This window comes from Aulonocara sp. 'chitande type north' Nkhata Bay, linkage group LG9 (genome assembly GCF_057382095.1).
Source record: "Aulonocara sp. 'chitande type north' Nkhata Bay isolate Kocher_YH1m ecotype deep benthic linkage group LG9, A_spYH_male_GT1.1, whole genome shotgun sequence".
In the NCBI taxonomy this organism is placed as follows: Eukaryota; Metazoa; Chordata; class Actinopteri; order Cichliformes; family Cichlidae; genus Aulonocara; species Aulonocara sp. 'chitande type north' Nkhata Bay.
The window spans coordinates 35,356,471-35,371,826 of NC_141352.1; the positions used below are offsets into that span (position 1 = coordinate 35,356,471).

The following is a 15,356-nucleotide window of genomic DNA, read 5'->3' on the forward strand; positions in this document are numbered from 1 at the left end:
GCTTCCCGAATCGCCTGCAGAAACACCTCCCGTCAAGTCAGGCCCTGCATGTGAGTCTGTTTTTTCTCCCCCCTGTCTTTGGGTTGCTCACAGTGAGAGTCAGTCAGCACCCCTCACTGAGAGCCACTTGCCGTAATGCATTTGCCATGATGTAGATAGATCTGGCCTCAGATGCCCTCATGGAAACAGACTTTGTTAAGTCTGTTAATGAGCTTTCTCATTAGAAAACTCCCTAAAGGGGAATAGTCCCAGTGCGTCAGCTCTGGGTCAAAATGTGCTGGATCGCTGAGTGAAGAACATATAACATCAGTTCGCAGACACTTACAACCTGTCACTGCCGGCTGTGCAGCTTCGTGCCTTTTGGTGTTGTGTAATAGCTCGCCTCTCCGCCCCTCGCCCAGCCTCCTCATTGTACCTGAATTTGTTTCCTCGACTTTGAGATATTTAATATTCAGCCTCTTTGTCTGTAAATGTTGCAAGGAGAAACAGCGCCAGAAGAAATTTGTGTTACAATACTTATCACTCGTGCACCACTTTTGCAATTACACCCATGGCTGATTTCTTTTAGCCCTTTTAAATTCATTTCCATTGACCTTTATGTCACCAAATTGGGCCAAGTGTGGAAAGAAGTTTCCAGGAGTGTTAATTGTTTTAGGCAGTGATGTGCAGAGAATCAGAGTTATGTGTGAACAGAAGTGATTGTAATTCATTTGCTCTCTGCCTTTTGCATCTCTCTCTGGTTTCTCTGCCACGCACTTGCACGCAACCGACAAATGCTCCTTGTTAGCATGTGACAAGTTAAGCAAGGTAGAAACAAAACAAAAAGGCCTAATAGGCAGGCTGGAGCTCCTTTGCTAGCAAATGCTTTCCTTTCTGTGCCCACTTTTATTCACCTATTTGTGAACTTGGTGAAAAGCTGCCTCTAAAGCACTTCCCTGCTGGTAATGAACTGCTGCTAGCTCATCAAAGTGTTAATTAATAAAGGATTTAATGGTATAATAGGCTGTCGCTCCATGGCTGAGTCAGAGGGGACCTTACAAAAAAACAAAAAAATCTGCATGGGCTCCTTTTGTGATGAATTGGTCAAGTGGCTGGTCACTTGAGCTGTTGAGCTAAGGGGATAATGATAACAATTTTATTACAGCCACTCCTCTTTGCATATTTTCTGCTAGGCTTGCATGATTACAGCCAAAATGATTATCACTGGAATTAATTGGTTCCGTACTGAGGTCACAATTATTTTTCCCGCGTATTCTCTGATTTTTAGTGATGAAAACATTTCAAGTGCACTTTCATATGAACACGACACTGCAAATCTTTGCATCAAAATAAAATTGGTAGTGCTTATTCACTTAAATGTAGTCCATCTCTTAGAAGGGAAAAGAAAGTATTGTAGCAAAACCCAACAAAAAACTAAATCAACTTTGCACTACTTTCACTTTTACCTTGTGCTAATTAATCTTTATAAATGAATCTTTGCAGACTAATAATATAAAGTCTCTCACTCTATTCATTCTCCCTGCATGATGGATGTTAATAAAATTCATAGCAGAGTACCTGACAGCTCTGAGATCCATCTCTGCTTCCCCTGTTGTGTTTTGCATACAGTGCAGTTACTGCCAGTTTAGTAAAATATAATATTTGTTCAGTAAGCTGAACATTTTCCTGGAATATTTGCTAAACAGTTTTAAGTGGTCAAATGGAATGTGATTGGTTGGTGATTTCAGTGAGCACCTGTTGCATAGATTCATTGCAGAAGCTAAATCAGCTGTTACTGGTTCAGACTAATCCAGGAAACGTCAAGCTGTGTAGTGCAGGAAACAGCTGTGATTGGCACATACAGGTTCTGAATTGGGGAGCACTCGAGTTACTTTTGCTTTGAGGTGTAAAGGTAGATAAACAGCCAAGTGACAGTCTATACTCACGCACTTGAATTGGAAGCAGTAAAAAACACCCAGTAAATTCAGTCTGGAACATAGTGACATCTAGTGGTGAGGTTTTCCACGCTGCACCTTTAAATACTGGAGCATGCGTTTTCATTTGATTATGCTCGTTTAATTGTGGAAGCCAAAAATCGAGTTAGAGATAAAAATCTGATTAATTGCGCTGTCCTATTTTCTGCCTATTTAGAAACTGAAGAGATGAGAGCAACACAGTAAGAGCCGCCTCTGCACCTAAGAGACTATATCCATCTCTAGGCAACTGATCAAACGCATGTGAAAGGCAAAGATTAATGCATGACATATGACAGATTCATCACTTTTATGTATGTAACATTGTTCTGATTAAATGCGCTGGCACATATACTATACACTCCAGGCTGTGCTAAATTGCATCACATGTATACAGTTAACAGTAAATCTTCAAGTTCAGTCATTTAAGCCCAATCAGTGGTCCAACCACACCGGACTCCTGGGATAGCCACGGTGTGTCTGTAGTTGCTAAAATATCAGTAATATCTTAAACGAACCTTTATTTGACACATGTACTGTATATTAAGCAAGTGAAACTGTTTCCACATATTCCTGCATGTTAGGAGGCTGGGGTCAGAGGATTGGGGTCAGCCATGGAGCAGATATGCTGGAATGGACAGGATTAAGGGCTCAGCTTGACTGTGCCACAATTCCCCATCTTTTGCTCAGTAACCCAGAATCTTGACTGTTGAGGCGCAACTTCCCCACAGAGTTAAGAGTACACTGTAGCACATTTGTTTGGGTTTTACTTTTCAAATTGAACAAATATGAAGGTGATCTTATTGCTCAAAGAACAGAAAACTAACAGGAAACAACAGTAACCCCAAAAAGGTGGTGTTGGTTGTGGCATGCTCAAGGCCATACATCTTTACACTGGAGAATAGTTTGTTGCTGGTGATTTATTTTCTTTTTGTTGTTCAGAAGAGAGCATAATTTTTTACCTTTTATAGAGGAAAAAAAAACAACGATGGGAGAAAACAGATGTGTTATGCATATAACTTTTTTCCTGGTGCTTTTTTAAGTTTAGTTAAGCACGTAACCTTTTCCCTGTCTTTACATCATTTCACTGATTGTCAGTACCTTTGTGCTCTCTGTCCCAGGTGCATCCACGGGGCTGTGCTTGGAACAATGAACTGACTTTCTTTTTTCTCTTGTTCGGAGATAGCTGAATCCAGCTCTGCCTGAGTTGCAACAAGGCCTGTCAAGCAGCCTGACAAACTCATTCTTAGCTAGCGGCGCTTGTTCCTGTCTGATGAAAATGTTACACTGCTCTCTCATTCTCTGCCTCGGCCCTCTATTCCCGGAACACAGCTCTGAGTGGGTGGTTATTCTGTCATCATTTTGGAAGACGGGCGTGCACACACACACACGCGCACGCACTCACGTACAAAGACTCGGAGACTGTCCATCCAAATTTTTTCAACCAGTATATTGCCATCGTCAGTCGCTGGGCTTAAAAGCCTCAGAGAGGATATAACTCAAAGCCACAAGATGTTTTATCAATTTATTTTGATAAAACATTGTGATTAGAGTAAAAGTTAAACCACGGCAGTGACGCACAAGACCACACATTCACAAATGTTCTTTTCAGAGTGTATTCAGAATGGGGGCAGGGATAGCTCAGTAGGTAGAGTGGTGGCCCCATGATTGGAAGGTTGGGGGTTCAAATCCACTGAACGGTTACCCTGAGGTACCCCTGAGCAAGGTACCGTCCCTCCACACTGCTCCCCGGGTCCAGTGGCTGCCCACTGCTTCACTGAGTGAATGGGTTACATGCAGAGAAGAATTTCCCCACGGGGATCAATAAAGTATACATTATTATTACTGTTGTATGTCTGTGCCGTATTTTGCAAACCAACTGATCTCAGCTCACACACTGAGGTAAAGCAACTCCACTACAGCAGCTGTCAAAGTTTATAGAAATTCCAAAATGATGTCGTTGCAAGCTCTATACAAGAATGGTTGTTTAAACAGCGTCGATGGCTTATATTTACCCCTGCCCTGGATAACAAATTGTTTTTCAACGGCACACTTTTTCTTTTCCTTTCCCCTATCCGCTTCATTCAGCAGTCTGAGGGAAAGCAAAAGGTCATTTCCTGGCAGCAACCGGTGATTTCTGTAATAGAACCTGCATTTGAAAACCAGGTGTTGAAACGTGGCGCGATTAAATGGATTCCAGTGGTCTGAATTTACCAAGGGTCCAGTCAGAGACAAAGCCCAGTTGGTGAATTGTACAGACAGGTGTACTGCCGTTTTAAAAGTTGGAAAAGAGAGAGAAAAAACAAAAGCTCAGAGAAAGAAAAGGAGGCAGATAGGAGGGCCGTCTGGAGAATAGGGGCCCCGTCAGATTGTGTTGAAAAGAGCTTTCACCTGAACGCACCGCTGCATCCTAATAACTCTTCAGCCGCTGGAAAAAAAACACCTTGTGCTCTACCTTTCCCCTCTTTCCTCTGTTTCACTCTTTTATCCGAGCAGCTGTGAAGGGCACCTGGCTGCTATCCATCTGGCTGTTTGTGTGCACGGTTGATGTGAGTCTATGCAAAGAGAGGTCTTGCGGTTGGTCTTCGGGGTTGATTGCTCTAGTCTTGTTAATGTAGATTTGGGTGCTGTGGCAATAACAGCCCATGCACAGTTGAATCTGAGCAATGGCAGTATCACAGTGTGCTCTCGAGTTTCTCGTGGAACAGTTTCATCATGCTTGATTCTTGCTAACGCTTAATCTGCTGTGTTTACAGTAATGTGAGGAGAAGGTGAACTGCTGTTAATGTAACCAGGTGACAAGAGTCTAACACTTGCGAGCGACTATGGACCGAAACCTCAGGCGTCAGCATGCGAGGTTAGCTACAGGATGCTGGCTACAGCTATAGAATAAGTGGCAGGGCCTGAGCAACTAAATGGACATTATTTTAGCCTGTCCTTAAATCTTTATCAGATTTTCCACAAGTTAAAAGCGAGAATCTTTCAGCTTCTTGATGCCTTTGTTTTCTCCACGCAATTAGCTTTCCATCCCCCCATTTGTTTCCCTGAAAGTGAAAAATAAAATACACTAATGCTATCCCTTTCATTATTATTTATTTCTTTTACAGATGCTCTTTGTTAGACATCAATGATGCCAGAAAGCTGTCAGAAAATCGACCAGAGTGGCTGGTTGAAGGTTGATGGACTATTTTCCGGGTGAATTGATTTTGCTGGCTGATAGAAACTTATCGCTACCCTCTCACACCTTTCCTGCAGTTGAAATGAACCATTTCTCATTAACCATGCATGAAGAGTATTGCAGTACTGGACCTGCAATAAAACTCTTGCTTCTGTAATTTTGAAAAAAGAAGAAAAAAAGGGCCCAGGAGGATCAGGTCCTTAACGTGTGACAAATTATCTTTCAAAGAGATGTTGTTCAAAGGAAGCCGCTGTTGTTTGAGCATCAAATTGCTACCTGGCGCTTTCAAAGTTCTCTGCTGTCCCCTACACGGAGCTCATGGCGGTGGAAAGGCATTGGCAGCACTCATCTAGACAGTACAGCCAATTGACGATGACGGCACTGAGATATGTGACATGCTTACCATCCATTCACTTTCTTCTGCTCCGCTCATCTTACCCCCTTTATCTTGTCTAGTCCCTGCTTTCCATTTTCCTGTCATTCATGAACCTGGTTCTTTTTTTTCTTTTGCTATTCCCTTTTATCCTTTTTTTAAAAAAACAAACCTATTTGGATAGCTGATAGTGACACTGCAGTGAGTCGCAACAACAGTTTACCAACTTTAGAAAATAAGTTGAGTCATCACAACCCAAAGAGATTTATTGCTTACTGTGCCAGTGACAGAGCCACGACAAATATTCAGGTTTTTTTTAACTCTTTCCTGCTGAATGCTGACAGAAGTCAAAGAAATCTCACCCTCTGTCTTCAATCTTTTCTTTTTTTAACATTAGCAAGAGAAAGATGACATCGTGTTAACCCCTGACGGTACACAAGAGTTCATGACCTTTGAGATCCCTCTGAATGACTCGGGTTCAGCAGGCTTGGGGGTCAGCGTCAAAGGAAACCGGTCCAAGGAGAACCACGAAGACTTGGGCATCTTCGTCAAATCCATTATTAATGGAGGTGCTGCTAGCAAGGCAAGTAACGACTCCCTCACTCGGGCATTTCCTTGATGGATTTCATTCATGGGTTTTCATGGGTTGCAACATACAGGTGTGTGCAAAGACAGTGTGACCTTCAAGTTGTAGCAGAAGGTGCGAGTGGCATAAAATTCTTTTCTCGGGGGAGAAATACTTGGCAATATTTTGTTATATGTTTGAAAAATGAGAAATTAATTAGTGTTTATTAGCACTAGTGCCATGCAGTGGTTTTACTTTTTCCCTGTCTCCCTCCCTGAGCCTGGTTTTTGCTGGAGGTTTCTTCCTGTTAAAAGGGAGTTTTTCCTTTCCACCGTCGCCAGGTGCTTGCTCATATAAAAGTCATATAATTCTTGGGGTTTTCCCTGTATTTGTATTGTACTGTATTTTGTTGTAAATAAAACTGAATTGGAATTTGCATTATTTACAAATCAAAATATGACAAAATGAATTCTGAAAAAATCTTCTTACACATGTATTTTTGGGGGGATATGTGAAAAGGGTACATGCTAACCATGGAAACGCCGCCTCAGGAGCAGCTTCTGTTTTACTTTATGAACCACATTGCACTTTCTTATGATGGTTCTTGTCTGCAGGATGGCCGTCTGCATGTTAACGACCAGCTTATTGCAGTCAATGGGGAGTCGCTGCTTGAGAAGACAAATCAGGAGGCCATGGAAACACTGCGCAAATCAATGTCTGTAGAGGGTAACAAGCGAGGGATGATCCAGCTCATCGTGGCCCGGCGGGTAGCCATGAGCAGTGAGGTAACCCAGCAGTCAGGGAAGAGTCACGCTGATGTGACTAATTGGCACCACAAGGAGTCCGATTTAATTGGTCTCCCTTTGTTATGTTTTTTTAAATCAGGTATCATTATTAGTGCTCTAATCATGACCTACCATAACATTAAGATGGACTGTATAACACGATGTAATTTTTTCTACAATCATATCCCTGTTTTGAGTCGGTAAGGTGGAATAAGACACTGGAATGAAGATGAGGGATAGCTACATATCAACTTGGCTGATAGATGATATTGATTTTCCTCTACCTTTCCAGTGCTGCTAATCTAAGCCCCGTAGATTTTGGGAAATTTGAGATAGCTAGAGAAGGACCTTTATGACGCGACCACACCACCATGCAAATCTTCAAACATTCCCATTTCCTGTGTGAGATATAGTGATAGCGTCTCCCATTTTCCCCATTCTCTGCGTGATTTTTTTCTTTGCTCACGGTGGGCCTTGATATGATATCTAAGAAGTACTTCACCGAGTTGTGATTGACAGCTCTGCAGAATAACACTGTAGGATTGGGAGATAAAGGAATATGGATATTTGTCACGAAGCAACAGTCAAGAATATTAAAGTGCTGGGATTTCACCTTCGTGAAACGTCCATTGTGATGCAAAACTTAACCTGGCCTACCTTTTTTTTTTTTTTTTTTCATCAACAAAACTGTCATTCACATAGTGTGGTGAAAGGGGGGAAATGCAATGCGTGGTGTGACTGTATCCCAGCATAGTGGAATGATGTGTGAATGCATTCGCAGCCTCGTGTACGCTCACTCGCCCTGCAGCCAGAGGTTGTAGATCAGGTTTGATTAGTGTTGCTGTGACTCTAATTGGAGCCTCTGTCCTGTGGCTGTGTGTCAGTTTGGAGTCTCACGCTGAGGCTCCCCTCCCCTTCCCCTGTCCTTCACCCTCTCTGGTAACCCCTCATCCGCTAAGCATTCTCTAGCAGCCCCTCCTACCTCGTGCAGTTGTTTTCCTTTCGTTTCCATGTTCAGTTTTCGCCTCCCTTGCTCCCGCCTGTGGTTCTCCATAGTCTTAACAGGTGGAAATTTTTAGACATTTCAGGGAAAACTGCAGCTGAATTTATCTGAATGACGCCGCATTTGTTTTACTGCAGCGTTACAGTTCATGCCACTGTCCAATATACACAACCTGCTCTTTGCCTGGCTTTATTTCTCCTCACCACCACACCCCCCATTTGCCGCCCCTCCTTCTCCCCGCTCTTTCTCCACCCTGCCTTCTGACCGAGACAGAGAGAGGACACATGTCCCTCCTGGGAAACCTCAGCCCCAAGGTTCAGTGAGTTCTATCGCTTCGGTCCAGTCACTCTCCTGTCGTCTTTAATCTCTCACCAGCAGGCAGACAGGTAGATAGACTGACAGTAAGCAGACAGCTGGGCTACTGTCATTAGAAATGGCTATATATGTGTGTGTGTGTGTGTGTATGTGTGTGTTTACACTTTTTATTATTAAACTAGCACTCTGTAGGCAGAAAGATGAAAAATGCTATTTGTACATTAATCTATTTAGAGAGAAGTTACGTTTGTATATCACTCGGTATTTATTTCAAACATCAGTTGCTATGAGACAACACGGTGACAGCATTGCAAAGAAGCAAAGAGTGTCTGAAAACTAAACCAGAAGGAGATATAATGGTACATTTTAGATTCCATCTATCAAAGTCCCATTACTGGCAACCATACGCTGCAGTGTTTTCTGGGAGCTTCATGGTTTGAATAGATGCCTTAAAGCCACTGGAGGGTTATTTTAATGTACTCTGAGTGGAGAAAAGATAAGCTTGTAAAGTGTAAGAATTTCAACCTCAAGTGAGAGAAGCGCAAGTTAAATGTTGACTCAGGCTCCCAGCTGCAGCCTGTTCCCCCCCCTCTATGTTCAGCCGTATCGGCCCAGCAGATATGCGGGGAGCCCGCGCCAGTTTGCCACTGTCACCCAGCCCGAATGGGAGTGAGCACTGGAGGCCACCGTTGAAATGAATCAGATCCATCACTGTCTGCAGGGGAGAGGAGCTGAACAGCGCAGCCTAATGCATCAGAGTGGTGGTTGAGGCAGCGGGGGGCTTCAGTGGGTGCACTATATCCAGGCCACCCCAGTCTGTGAAAATTGCATTGATTTCATCACCACCTTGCTTTGTCCACTGGCCTGAAGTGAGGGAAGTTTTTGGTAAAACACAGCAGTAGCTTAAGCTTGTTTGGATTGCTGCTTGGGGGGCCAAAAAAACTACACCAGACACATTTTCCTTCATGTAATGTAGCCAAAAATCTTTTAACTGATGAGGACCCAAACATGAAGCACCTTAATGGAAATATGAAACACAGTGTGGCAGTTGCAGATCTAAAACATGCACACAATTAAATTGCCCAAGGTCTTCCTGAAATCCTTTTTTTCTTGTGGCAGGGCTTGGAGCTTGTTCCATGTAGAAAAAGATTCTTTCAAAGACAAAGACGAGTGTTTCAGCAGGCGGGTTCATGCTGCTGATGGCCCATGATTAATCCCATGTCTGAGGAGAACCTGGTCTATTCTTACCGCCATTAAAGCAGCAGCGATGAGTAGCCTGTGCCTTGGGTTAAATTAGATCCCCCCCCCAACCTTGGAATAGAGGAAAAAAAACCTTCAGCGTGATTAAGGTCATATTCATGTCTAACAAAGCAGGGGGCTGCTCTGTGTGGGTGCTATTTTTAATATAGCACAAACCCGGAAGGTCTCCATTTGCCTGATTCAAAATATGACAATATGACACTTTACTGCAACCATCCAAGTTTTAAAGCACCAATCTCAATTTGCCCGGGAACACTCAGTCAGCCAGGTCACAGAACAGCAGTGACTCAACAAAGCAGGGAGTCGGACGTAAAAAGGTCGACGTTAGAAGAGTTGATGAAAGTTTTCAGAATGGCGTGTCTTGGAAGTGAATCCTAATGCCAGCAGATAATGAATTTAACAAGCGACCAGACAGAAGAGACAGGTTGGAAGAAAGTGTGTTATTTATAATATAGTCACTGCAGTACACACACAAACACATGCGCCTCCAAACACACAGACACGCAGACACTATGCACCGCCACTCTGAACCAGAACAATTAATCCTTCTGTTCTGGCTTCACAGATAGCCTCTGTTTGAAAAACCACCATTCTGCCCCAGATAGTCAAGCAGTAAGATTGGTCACAGCCAATATGTTTGAAACATTGTAATTGCATCTCTGCTTCAGACTGTTTAATTTCTCTTTCTATATCTGAGTTCTGTTAATATATCGTCACATGTGTTTAAGCAATTAAATTTTCGAAAAGTCATTTCAGTTCCATTATTTTTATTCAGCCACTCTTGCCGAGTGTTCTCTGTCTTTAAGCGCGCAGACTGATGCCCGAGTGGCAAACCTCAGTCTCGTGCGCTAATTTCTTTTCCCGCGATCACTGTTTGCTCTCTTTCTTTGACTGAGCGATTTCAACTTTCTGTCAGTCTGATTCAAACCCTGTCCCGTTGTCTCATTACGACCCGCCATCGCCACGTTTGTCTGACGCACAATCAAGCGTGCGCTTTTTAAATTAGTTGTTCACCATAGAAAAGTTAATGATATCACAATTATAGACTAGATAGGAGAAACCTGCAATTACAGTTTTCTATTTGCATGGAGGTTATTTCCCTGACGAAAATGAGGAAAGCTGAGCGTTGTTCAGCACGAATGTAGAAATTTGGAGTAGACTTAGTTGAGAAGTGTGCCTCATACATAGAACAAATGGAAATAGAAATAAATGGAGTATGAAAAGTCCCATATGTAGCTATCACACAGCTAACATACAGACCTACCATAGTTGGTTTGTGTGTGATATTGAATGTCATGTTAAGTTCCTCAGTTTATCAGTGGGGCGATCGTGGCTCAAGAGTTGGGCGTTCGCCTTGTAATCGGAAGGTTGCCGGTTCGAGCCCCGGCTCGGACAGTCTCGGTCGTTGTGTCCTTGGGCAAGACACTTCACCCGTTGCCTACTGGTGGTGGTCAGAGGGCCCGGTGGCGCCAGTGTCCGGCAGCCTCGCCTCTGTCAGTGCGCCCCAGGGTGGCTGTGGCTACAATGTAGCTGCCATCACCAGTGTATGAATGTGTGCGTGAATGGGTGGATGACTGGATATGTAAAGCGCTTTGGGGTCCTTAGGGACTAGTAAAGCGCTATATAAATACAGGCCATTTACCATCAGCTGCCCTCCTCTTGAAAGAAACTGATTAATATGGGAGCAGGCAAAAAAGACCTCTGTTTGTTATTAAACGCAGTCAGAATTCCTTTACATAAAAAGGTTTATTAGAAAAGTCCAATCTTAACTAATGTGTGGAGACTTCATGTAATGCCAGTGAATCAATCAGGCCCCATCTTATCTTAAAGACCTCATAGTACCATATCACCGCAGTAGAGCTCTTATCCCTCAGACTGCTGGTTTACTTGGGGTTGCTATGATATTAAAAGTAGAATGGGAGGCAGAGCCTTCAGCTTTCAGGCTCCTCTTCTGTGGAACCAGCTCCCATATTGGATTCAGGAGACAGACATCCTCTCTGCTTGTAAGATTAGACTTAAAACTTTTATTTTTAATAAAGCTTAGAGTTAGGGCTGGATCAGGAATCCTCCCTTAGTTACGCTGCAAAAGATCTAAGGTGCTGGGGACTTCCCATGATGCAATGAATGCTTCTTCTTCACTTAAGTCTTGACAGTACACTCTGTGTTTATAGGCCACTCTGCATTTAATCATTAGTTATTGTTAACCTCTGGCTCTCTTCCATAGTGTGTCTTCTGTCCTTTCTCCCTGACTGAGCCTGGTTCTGCCAGAGGCTTCTTCCTGTTAAAAGGGGTTTTTTCCTTCCCACTGTCCCCAAGGTGGTTGCTCATAGGTTCTTGTCTGATGGTTGGGGTTTTCTATGTATATGTTGTTTTTTTACTTTACAAAATAAAGTGCCTTGAGGTGACTGTTGTTGTAGTTTAGTGCTATATAATGTCCAACATGCACAAACTCAAATATTGTGTTTAAGAAAGTTAACTTAGAGGTAAATGTCTGTTTCTGTGTGTTCCAACAGCCTTTGCACATCATGATATTTCTAAGATATTTATCACACAGGTGTCTAAAAGCTGACAGGCTGATGATAAGCATGCATGCGGTTTGGTTTAGTTTCACTGATTTGTAATTCATCACATGACATATTATGCCTCTCTGTGCATTTGTGATGTTATTTATGACTGAGATCTCCTGCAGACATGGGCTTTTTTTTTTTTTTTTGACAGACTGGCAGTCGCGTTGTTTTGTTTTTTTCCACCAATCCTTCGTGACAGGTTTATGACAATTTGCTGGTAAAGCGCTGCATTAAACAAAAACATTCTTCTACAAGATACTTCACCACAAAATCATTTGTGCCTTTGTTTTCTATGTTTGTCGGGTAAGACTTTGCTCATTCTTTGCATCTGCAGGCTGAGTTGAAAATCAGAATGTGCTATTTTTACATTGTGGAGCTCGATCACAGAATTCAGGAGACATAATAAAAATATTTCTAGCTGTCTTTAGTGCCTTTCTGTCAACACTGCATAGATATAAATATAAAGGTTTATGTAAAGCATTCCCTATATTTTGACCTCTTCATACACTTTACAGTCTTGCACCTCTGGTTGCGTATATACCGTGTGGGACAATTGCTGCAGTGTCTGGCCGAGTGCATTTAGGTTCCTGAGAAATGCTTTTCTGGTTTCCCGTGTTCCCCGTTTCTTGAGCCATTAACATTTCACCTCGTATACAGCAACATTCTGTTTTTTGCTGTTCCTCGACAAATGAACCATGAGTAATCCCAACATTTACTACACTGACATCCTGACATGCATGACAGCTAATCAACATCAGCGCTTAAATGGAAGAAATGTGGCAGGCTTTATAGCAGAATGATGCGTAATGATGAAAGGGCAATGCGAGTAGTGTGGGGAGGGGTGGGAGGGTGGGTGGGGGTTTTCCACCAGACGTGATTAATACAAAACTGGCAACCACCATATTAAACGTGCTATATTAAACAGAGCAGGCATGTGTTTTTTTTTTCCAGATATTCTATTATGTTTAGAAATGTAATAAAATGGAAATGGCATGGGTGAAATGGGAACGTTGTTGTAGAAACGGAGCTGAGGCGTGACTAAAACACTAAAATTTGGCTTCGTCAGTCCAAACAACATTCTCCCGGGTGCACTGTGACTTGTCAACATTCATTTAGACAAACTTCTCTTGGGTTTTTTCTTTATGTTTCTTTTTTACATCATGAGTGCTCATCATGAGTTGTCCTCTGTTGGCATACTTGCATATTATGCAACCATTGCATACTAATCTTGGATGTCAGATTGTGTTTGTGCTCTATTGATCAGCACTTCTGTTCAAATAGGGCCCAGGTTTAGCCTTGCAGCTACACCTACAGAGGTCGCTTAGATTCTTTGACCTCTAACATGCTAATAATGTTGGTAGTTTAAGGGCACGTTATTAGGCTGCTTGTATTCTTGTAAGAGATCTTTATTATTTGCACGAATTTGGATCTTTTCACAACTTCTTTTATTCAGTTGTATCCAAAGAAGGGAAGCACGCATGGCAAATACACAAAAGAGGCAGTATATTCAGCCATTGTCTGTTTTACGCACATTGGTTTGAATCCAATTAATGCAATTTTCTCATGAAAGGGTTCTGCTGAGCAACAGCAAGAATGACCTCACCTCTTCATAAATTGGTTTGTTTGCTATGACTCTTGTCTTTATTTGGAGAATGTGGCCAGAGACAGTAATGGGCTAGCTAAAAACACTGTTTTATTATTGATAAGAGATAGAAGACGGCACAGAAGTGAGATGAATGTGGCGCAGACTTTACTTCATGCTTTCACCTTAACATTGTTGCGTCATAAGGACTCATAGCCATAGTAACTCAATTAAATCTGTGAAGAGACTACATATAACAGCTGATTCTGTAAGTGAAAGAGCACCAAAACAATGTCCTCAGCATGCCAATAGGCCTGTTTGTAATCCATTCCAATAGTATTGCTGTTAGTCACTAAGAGACGGTTTATGCAAAGAGACAAGGGGGAAGGAAGTGGCTGGTCCTAACAAAAGACGCTCAGTCGGATGAGAGAAGGGCTGATCGATAGAGCCTTGAGAGAGCTATCAATCAGAGCCCCAGCCTAGTAAATTATGGTTTTATTAGTATTGAGCTGACCACTGCTGGGAGAGACCTTAAGACAATGAGATTCTGGCCCCGCAAAAGAGGCAGGAAAGGGAGGGAAATTTGTGTTGACCAACCCTCTGGCCACTCGTATGGACTGATTGAATTCAAGTTAGATAGTGACATGTAGGAACTAGAGCTCACCTGTTGTCATAGCAAATGGGAGTGATTCATGGGAAGGGATAAAGTGAGGGCACAGAGCAGTGCACTCTGGGAGATGGAGTTTGCAATGACACAGTGACTAAATTGAGAAAAGCGGATCACAGAGCAGCAGAAATGCAATTCCAGCGCTGCCGGGCCCTCATTCCCGGCCTGCTCTCTACGGACTAACTCATTTAGGAGCGGCAGGGGAAACTCAATAGGACCAATTGAGAGAATAATATATTGAATCTAGCGGTTGAGTGGGCTGCTTGGGCATGGCTGAGGACTGTGGAGGTGAAGTGTGTGCTTAGTTTCTGAAAACTCAAGTATTGTTGAGCAACATATGTAACTGTATGCAAATACAAATACACAGATGTACGCCTTTCACTTCACAGCATAGTGCTCGGGTATGAGTTATGTATGAGATTCTTGAACTGCTATTGAACTTGACAAATGTGCAGACCGGTTGTGACCCGCAATTATAAATCCTGTTGAATAAAAGAAAAGTCAATGGAAGCCTATTTGCTTGGTATGAGTAATCATGTGGTTTTCAGCGTAGAGCTACAAAAAAGTTATTAATGTGTGTGAGGAGAATGTTAAGTGTAAATACAGTATGTAAAAGCTTTGATCATTTTAAAAAACAACGAATGTTTTGTCATTTCTGTTGGAGTGCTAGTGAGCTAGATATCTTTAGTTTCATCTAACCCTACCTTTTTCTTGTGACAGATGAGTTGACAGCACCTGCCTAATATTCCCCTTTTGCTGTCGAAACAGCCCTGGCCCATCGAGGCATGGACTGGTTTCTTCACCAAGATGTTAGCAGCAGATGATTTAAGTTGTGGGGTGGGCCCTCCGTAGACTAGTTTGTCATGGAGAATTGGCGAATTTATAGGCCAGGTCAACACCTTAAACTCGTTGTCAAATGCTTTTTGTTTTGTGACAACGTACAATATCCTGCTGAAAGAGGCCACAGCCGTTAGGGAATATTGTTTGCATGAAAAGGTGTACACAGTCTGCATAGGTAAGTGGTACGTGTCAAAGTAACATCCAAATAAATAGTAGGACCTAAGGTTTCCCAGAAGAATATTGCCCAAAACATCACAGAACATCACATT

General features: G+C 42.6%; 1 protein-coding gene across 3 annotated transcripts in view; it reads left to right on the plus strand.

Annotated features, from left to right (window-relative positions):
• The window catches only part of LOC147322725 (partitioning defective 3 homolog), a 355,660-nt gene that overhangs the window by 182,842 nt on the left and 157,462 nt on the right, over positions 1 to 15,356 (plus strand). For all 3 annotated transcript variants that reach the window (XM_086307269.1, XM_086307271.1, XM_086307270.1), the window contains 2 exons: positions 5,901 to 6,086; positions 6,683 to 6,853. In XM_086307269.1, the coding sequence (XP_086163395.1) occupies positions 5,901 to 6,086; positions 6,683 to 6,853 (357 nt within the window). The remainder of the gene's footprint in view (positions 1 to 5,900; positions 6,087 to 6,682; positions 6,854 to 15,356) is intronic.